An 8,626-nucleotide genomic window follows, 5' to 3' on the forward strand; every position below is an offset into this window, starting at 1 on the left:
AGCACTCCACGTTTCTGCGCACTCAATATAATGCCAGTACCTCGCACCTAATACGGTGAATGATGGGTACGCGAGACGATTTGAGTCAAGTTTATGTCCCACATCAACAAGTCGCTTGATGAAGAAATCGTCACATGGGCTACTTCAAAACTTTACACTTTTCATACGATATCTGTGTTTCTGCTAAACTGCAGTTTCTAATTTCGAGAAGTAGAGGTTTGCTCAGAAAGCAGAAAAATCGTCGTGCCACCATGCGATCCCAAACTAGCGGAACGTGTACACAAATACTGTGTCACTATTTTGGAATAGCCCAAGGCCACTTCCTGTTCATCAGGTAATAATTATGACCTAGCCCTAACCTTGCGCAGTCATAATGCAGTATTTTTGCTCCCTCGGTTATCAGTACATGGCTTCACTGGCGAAGTTATCCTCGGACGGAATACAACAGTTTGGAGCCCAGATGAAGAAGACGTTAAATGTAGCACGCGAAGCTCGTGGACTTTGAGGAAAGAAGAAGACAGGGCATAGCTTTCTCAGTACGCGCCTTCACCTCGCTCGGGAGCCATGTCTGTCTTCTCGAGACTGCTTGGTCCCGGCGGTGACGCGCCCTGGGACTTCTTGATCCGCACGGTCGACGGCTCCGAGTTCAACACGCACCGATCATTCCTGTGCGGGGCAAGTCCTTTCTTTCGGGCAGCGCTTGGCCCGGAATACGATTCCAGCAAGTGGCTCCTGCTCAAGGGTGTCTCGGCAGCTGAGCTCGGCGTAATCCTTGAATATTACTACATGGGCGAGGTAAGTCTACGCGCCGGGAACAAGAGAGTAGAATCTGGGTGAAACCAGAGCCGAGGTTGAGCCGTTAGGTTTCCCCAACGGCTACCGTATAAAACTAGAGGGCGTGGAATTATTGGGCATTCCATCACTCCTGTGTGAAATGTAACAATAACAATACTAAAATGCTGCGTTCTCACAATTCATGTCAATACTTTCAGACTGTATTTGACTAAGCGCCAGATTCAGACTCACAAATTTCCTTGCCACCTCAATTATACAGCTATCCCTCCCTCCTCAGCTAGTCATTTCTTCCCTGTCAGAGCCAGCCTTGACCACATCATGTGGGGCTGCGTTTGCAATCCCCCACCAAAACCACTAAATATTCATTCAAAGGAGCAGCCCTGCCCTGCGCAGCCTAATTCGCTAGTCTTCAAGACCGACTCCAACTCAGCGTTGAACATCCCTCTCCACTGCCCTTTTCTCCTATGGAATAAAGTTGTTATTCACTCATCGGGCTTGGTAAAGAAGAAAGGGAGTCCTGCCTCTATAAGCATAAGTGTTCTCCCGAAGGCATACCAAGGGCTATGGTATTGATGAAGCAATGCGCCCTTAGGGCAGAAGCTGCACTCCCTCCGTGCCAACCCCAAGAAAACCTGGCGTAGAACGTTTCATCTTCAAGCGCTTCAGCGGAAGTATGTCCGTGACGTCATGCCAAGTGACACACCGCACCTGGCCCTCCAGGTGTTATGTGCGGAGCCGGCGGCGTGCGCGGTTTGACCATGGTCTAAATAAGAGTAAGTGCCTACCAAAAAGAGATATACTTCGGCTTCCTTTTCAGAGACATTGACCTAAAAATATATAAAATTCTTTAGGCACTTAAGGCCCCTTAAGAGCGATAAGGCGAAAGCCTTTGGAGCTGGGGCTACTGTAGTACTATTTTCACAGAACTCCGCTGTTCATACAGGGCGGGGCAGCAGCGTCTTCCCTGCCAGATTCGGAGTAGTTCCACTAGGCGGCGATGGTGCACTCTCTTGCCCCACTTAGTCTTCATAGCTGGCGGCAGCTGACATGCAATACGCTGCCTTCTGGAGACCGAGGTGACGTCGTCGTCGTAGTGCCTCTGCGTTGCCATGCAAACAGCGAAACGCTAGACAAGAACTAAGATATAGTTCTCACGTGCCAAGCATGGCATAGGCGGTTAACATGCTCGGCTGGTGATCAGAGGGGTAAGAGCTTGATTCCCAGTGGAGGAGAATTTTGAAGCGTTGGGGCAGTAGCTGTACTGTTGGAGGTCTCGGGCTTTTTTCGATGTGCGCTGCCGATGACCTGCAGGGTTCAGCCTAGGTCAAACTTAAAGTTATAAGCATGGATAACCGCTGGATAGGCAGTACCCAGAGCCAAATCATAGGTGAAGAATCAAGGTCAAAGTGAAAAGTGAAGGTCTTTTCAATGTCCAGCTCAGAACCTCAAAATAATTTCAAGGTCACTTCAAATTCAGCCAAAATCTCGTCAAGTGATCAACTTTGGGCGCGCCTAGGAATAAGTCGACATGCGGTGTTCACGTGCTCGGCCGTGACGTCATGACCTCCAGACAAAACCGACCACACCAGCCCGCGGCAAGCAGGCCTGGGAGACGTTGCCGCCGCGTTAAAAGGTGGCAGGCTGGCTTTGACCTATAGCAGCCTCCTTCGCCAGATGGACGATGTTCCGCTGGAGCTCAGGATCCGCAATTTGCAGTAGCGTCTCCTTGTTCTCTCTACTGGCTATATTTTGTCCCAGCCTGGAGAGTAGGGGCATTGTACCGTAGGAGTATGACCCGTAGCTCAACTCACCCATTTTGGATCGAGAGCTGCCTGCTCGCTTGGCGGTAGCGATGAAACCGAGTCAGCGTCGACGAGATGAGCGAAGATGTCTTAATACGGTATATACAGGGCGTTATTTACAGCATATCGGCCCAGGGGCGAGGACTACAAGCTAGGTGCAACTGCAGTCGCACAGCACCGGCTGGGGAGACTACAAAGCAACCCTTCCTTGCGAGCGGTACTGCACTCGACGAACGCTCGCGAATGCATCAGAATATACTTCAGGCTCCCGTATGGTCCTGGCTGTAGCCAGCCGACAATCAAGCAAAGCTGCTTACTTCCAGCTCGATAATCACCAATTCCACCACAGAGGCAGAAGAGGCAGCCATCGCGCTTGCTTTCGTCTATACATCTCCCACAGTAACTATCTCAGATTCCAAATCTACCATTCTAAATTATGCCAGCAGCTATATATCCCACACCGCTGCTCACTTATTACACCGCTGGCAGCCCCGGTGCCCCATAAGCCTCATCTAGACGCGAGCACGTGCTGGTCTCTCCGCCAACAAGGAGGTTAATTCCCTAGCCCGAGGTCTTACGTTCCGGCCTAGAGTAATCGAGCCCCCTCTACACGCCGAGGAGCGCCTGCTCTCCTTCTGTGAGATTCTCTCCTACTGCAGGACAAACGAAGCGAACATGCACCCCAGAACCAATCCCTCACCATAGTGCAGGCCGCCCACTGGCGAAGCTTGCAGGCTTGGACTACTCCAACCCTTAAACATGCTCAATACCCAGACCAATTCTCTTCATCATGTAGACTTTGCGGCAAACCAGGAGACTTTCTACACATCCATCTTACATGTCCCAGCTTTCCTCATCCCCCACCACCTAAGGTCGCAGAGCCTTACTGGGAGTCTCTTATGACCAACACTTCAAATCAAGAACAGCACAGGATCATCTCCAGTGTTATGGGGAGGATTGCGCTCCAAGGACTTTCTTTTGCCTTGTAAGGGTGTATCCTGTGTTGTAAGGAACCACCCAATCGCCACGTAGGAGGCTTTGCCCCCGTTACTTGCACATGCGGCAATAAATGTTTCTACCGCCACCACCTACTTGTCCTCTCCCCTGAATGGCCTTTCGTGCCAGCTCCAGTGATTAAGAACTGCTCGCGAAGTTGCATTAGCCACCATCGATTCACACAAATGTTATTAGTGGGGACTTCCGTGTAGACATAAAGACAAACTGGAATTGCTTACTATTTATGCGGGAGAACATCCCGTTTCACCCGCTCGTAACACCTCCACGGCTGTGGCAGCCTCGCGAAATACTTGCATAGACATAGTCTTTGAGAACCAGGCATTGGTGCAGGAAGTCGTGCATATGTTCATCTATTTCTCAGACCACAAAGCTTCCTTCATGACAATCAAGAGCTTTTAGTGGAAAGTTGCTTGAAGAAGGAACATGTCTGAAAAATAAAACATTATCTTTATTGACTCTTTGCTTCGATCTACTGATAAAGCTGAAACGGATGATGAGCGGTGCTGCAATTTCGCGTTAGGAAGTGGCGCAATTGTCGGTAATGTTTTTTTACGGACAGTACAACGAAGTCTATATTTATTATCGCTGAAGCTGCGCATTGACAACAACAATGTGACCGAGGTGCTGGCGGTGGCCGACATGCTGCTCATGGATGAGGCGCGCGACCTGTGCCTGGACTACCTGTGGAAGAACATCGACATCGACAACTGCCTCGGCATGGCGCAACTGGCGCAGGGTCACCATTGGCCGAGGTTCCACGACAACGTGTTCTCCTTCGTACGAGAGCACTTTGACGCGGTAAGCGAAGACTTGTTTTTTCGGTCTGTGATAGGTTGAGGTGTGGAAAATGGTGGACCGTAATTAAGTCGATACTACCATTAAGATTACTTCAGAACTATTCGCTGTATGTACTCATTGAAGGTGCACAACGCTGGGGAGGATATTCACATAGAGCTCTGCATTTAGTTGACAAAAGCAATGGCATTCTAGAAGCTATGCATTTCAAACTTACAACTAGAAATTCAGCACTTCAGGGCACCATGACCATTCACCGTTGTTTTAGTGCTGAAAGTGGCGTCAAAACGGTACGGGTTAGGAAGCGAGTGCATCCATCTCCTAAAGATCTGCTGGGGCAGGTTATTCTCACTTAGATACCCGGACGCGCTGTGAAGGCTTGCCATTGCATTATAAATTTGTGCTTTCTCCAGCGTCGCAACGAAAACACAGAACTAGTCTGGATGAAAAGAGGTGAACCCTTGATTCCTATCTTTCAATGTGCGAGTCTTGTGTACCTCAAAAGGCTGCAAAAAAATATTCTAAAACGTCAACCTCACCATGTCATTGTACATGGCTTAGCAACATTTTATACATTTAGTCTGTGATGCGATTGCGAAGGTGTACCTTTCCGAAGTATGAGATATATTTACTAAATGCATGCAACGAATTGTTCGTCAGCTCATGAACTTCGCTGCCAAAATTAAAGCTTTGACGCCTGCTGTACTGAATAATGTACAAAGCGAACTCGCAGCATTTTCCTGGGTTATGCTCAACCTTGTCGTTACATGTTTGTTTCACCTGAATTTCGCATTGTTCACGTCGGAAATAAGGGGAATGTTAATGCCATACATCGAAAGTAATTCAGTGTATTTTGCACAACAGAGACCAGAGTAATACATTGTCAGCCATATTTACATAGATATATTACGTCAACAGTAGAAAGGTTATCTCACTACGAAGGAATCATGATCAAAAGTTAGCGTTCACCGTCTATGGTACAAAATATTGATAACGTCACTACGCCGGCATACAATCCGATAGCGCATGTACATGTAGTCGTGAATAATTAAAGGAGACCTCTTGTGACATTTTAAGGCATAACTAAGTCATATCATGGCTCATATATTGCGACGGGTCATCCCTCAGCGCTTACAAAGCGCAGTTTTGTAAGGTAAGCCTGTAGAAAAAATACCTATAGCAATAAATTTTATTGTTATAATCATGACTCATATCACACCAAGCATGCGTACATCGTACATTAAGGTGTAGTGTTTAGAAAAACATTGCGCGTAGTCATGCATATTTACTAATAATCATTGCGCGATGTCGCGTAATAAAGCACTTCACGAAATAATGTAGCGCCTTCGAATTCTGGCATATAAGCTGTCCTAAAAGACTGACTGGAGAATTTGTTTCTCATGTTTAAAGTGCAACATCTACTTTCGAAATGTCACTCCTTTCCTCTCTCCTTCCGGCCTTACATGATAAGTTAAGAAATTATGATAATGCTATTTACAATATACATCAAGTGTGACACTTTGTACGAAGTATTGCAGGTTTCTACAAAACATTATCGCTAATATTTTTCGCAGGGAGGGTGTAGAAGAGTGTTTACTAAAGCCAGCGTGAACATTTTTTCTTTCGCCAGAAACAAGAGAGCGTTTGAGAGACTAGCTTTAAAATCACAAAGATTACTGAACATAACCCTCGCTAGCCATCATGGGTCAACTGTATTAACAAGGATTAGAGGCTCTGCTTTGCTCAATATTTGCGTTCGGTTTAACCGACGGCATATTCAACGAATGTATTACCGCTTTCTTCATTGCGACATGGTCTAAGCTTCCGTCCGTTAGTTTGAAAGCGAAAGACGTAGATGGCCTTCCATGTGAAGCAGCGAACGTCGTCAATCAGATTCACTTTTATTCTGTCCTCGAAAACCATCTATATCTGAAATAATATCGTTCTTTGAACCCACCCCTCCTTTAGATTCCTTACTGTTATTTCTATAAAACTGAATTAAATTTGCTCTTGAGTTTACGCATTTAATTGTTGCTGACCCAGATGGCTAGGTTATCGGCAGTATAAATTTCTAGCATCTTTGTAATTATTACAACGGCTCCTGTATTTTGTGCGCTATGTGCAGGTGTGGCGCAGCAGCAGCGAGTTCTTAGAGGCTCCAACTTCGCTGCTCGTCGAGCTATTTTCCTCGAGCGAACTCAACGTGCGCAACGAAGTCGACTTGCTGTACGCCATCCGCCGCTGGTTCACACGAAGCCGGGCGTCCGCAGCAGATCGGGAGGCTAGCCTGCCTTTGTTTCTGCAGTGTGCGCGCATAGGCCTCTGCTCCGAAACGTGAGTGACGCATTCCGTATGCGAATGAGAACTTAAGAGCGATAGACGCCATTGGAAGTAAACGTGACTTTGCGCTGTTCAGATAGCGTCTACTCCACTGCGGTTTGCATTGCAGCACTGAAGCGGACCCACGAGCACAACTAGGCCTTACTACAGCACTGTGTCACTCTGATATGTATCAATGGTTAAGGAGCTCGCCTATACTGACGGGAGCACCCGAATTCGATACCGATTGCGGCGGCTCCTTTTTGACGGCGGAGGAACGCTATGCGCCCATGTTCTCGACTATGCCGTGTCTCGTAGCCTTAACTGTATTGCGAAAAACCTCATAAAAAAAAAAAAAAACTCCTCTTCCGTGACATTTAGAACATTTGATCGGATACATTTATTTCTGTATGCAAAGGAAGATTGCTGCCCACACTGATGTCACTGGCTGTAAACCTTAGCCCAAAATCTATGAATTTAGAATGGTTTGAATAATAAGTCGAAATCTCCAGCTTGCAAGAAAAGAGCTGCGCTATTGAGACAAGGACAAAGAAGAGGCAAGAGGCACAAAAACACACAGTTACAATTTTATTTCGATAAATAAATTCAAGGCATATATATGTGATCTAAGCTACGAACTAATCGTCAAAAGAAACCAGCACGTGCACAAGAGGCGTACAAAATACCAACAAGAAATAAAACGATTTCATGGCAAGGAAAATAGTTCTGACTTGCACCGCCCATTAGGTAACGACAAATTCATAAGGTCATTCAATTTTACGAATTCAAAAATGGGAATGCTATCAGGCACGATTACATATCAGTAAAGCAGTTCAAAACTCGAAGAAATTACAAAGGTAAAACGAAACCCCATCTCCAGGCTGCGTCAAAGAAAATAATGAAAATAGGTGCCAGGTCACACCACAGCAAACCATACAACTCAGGAAAACCTCGTCAGAAACAATATATACATTGAAAAAAAGGCACCAAGTCAGAATAAAACTAGAAAACAACAAAAACAACAAAACTAATAAAACAGGTAAAAAGGGATCAAGAACGCGAAGATAGGACATACGAAAATATTTTAACCGCTCGAAATTCGGACCTAGAAGAGAGCTGAGAGAAAAACAATCTTTTTCAAAAACATAAATAGCGCATTCAAATAAAGACAAATGCGAACGGGACACATTGCGAAAGAGGACCAAGCCAAAACCTATACATCACCTTCCAATGACGAAAATTCTTCATCCGACAAGGAAAGAGAAGGCTTGCTGAAGCAAAATGCATCTATTGTTTCAATAAATGCTGTATTTATTGTTTCTGATGAGGCTGTTCTGCGCTGCACGGTTTGTGCTGGTGTGACCTGCGCCTTTTGAGGCTAAAGCTTCACTGCTGCAGTAGTCCGAGCCTTCAGCGTAGCGCTGGTTTTCACATTGAAGTGACCTTGACAGATACTGTGCTTTTCCTTTCTTATAAACCAATTAACGATGGAAGCGAAACCTTCACTACGCTAATAAATAATAATAATAATAATAATAATAATAATAATAATAATAATAATAATAATAATAATAATAATAATAATAATAATAATAATAATAATAATAATAATAATAATAATAATATATTATTATTATTATTATTATTATTATTATTATTATTATTATTATTATTATTATTATTATTATTATTATTATTATTATTATTATTATTATTATTATTATTATTATTATTATTATTATTATTATTATTATTATTATTATTATTATTTGTGGGCGCTAGGTATTGCAGGTGTTCATGGGACACTAAATTTTTCTTACAAGTGACCTTGATCTAATCGTTTGTGGTGTCCATCATTTCGTGGTGTTCACCAAAATGTATACAGTGGCTTCTTTTCA

At 44.7% G+C, this 8,626-nt stretch overlaps 1 protein-coding gene across 1 annotated transcript; it reads left to right on the forward strand.

Annotated features, from left to right (window-relative positions):
- Window positions 1–564: 564 nt before the first annotated feature.
- Window positions 565–6,747, forward strand: LOC146197336 (kelch-like protein 20). The gene is made up of 3 exons (XM_084597168.1): window positions 565–795; window positions 4,206–4,412; window positions 6,535–6,747. The coding sequence occupies exons 1-3, from the start codon at window positions 565–567 to the stop codon at window positions 6,745–6,747; spliced, it is 651 nt and encodes a 216-aa protein (XP_084453294.1).
- The last annotated feature ends 1,879 nt before the right edge of the window (window positions 6,748–8,626 follow it).

The sequence above is a fragment of the Amblyomma maculatum genome, chromosome 3 (genome assembly GCF_055883805.1).
Source record: "Amblyomma maculatum isolate TAMU_Amacu chromosome 3, ASM5588380v1, whole genome shotgun sequence".
Classification (NCBI taxonomy): domain Eukaryota; kingdom Metazoa; phylum Arthropoda; class Arachnida; order Ixodida; family Ixodidae; genus Amblyomma; species Amblyomma maculatum.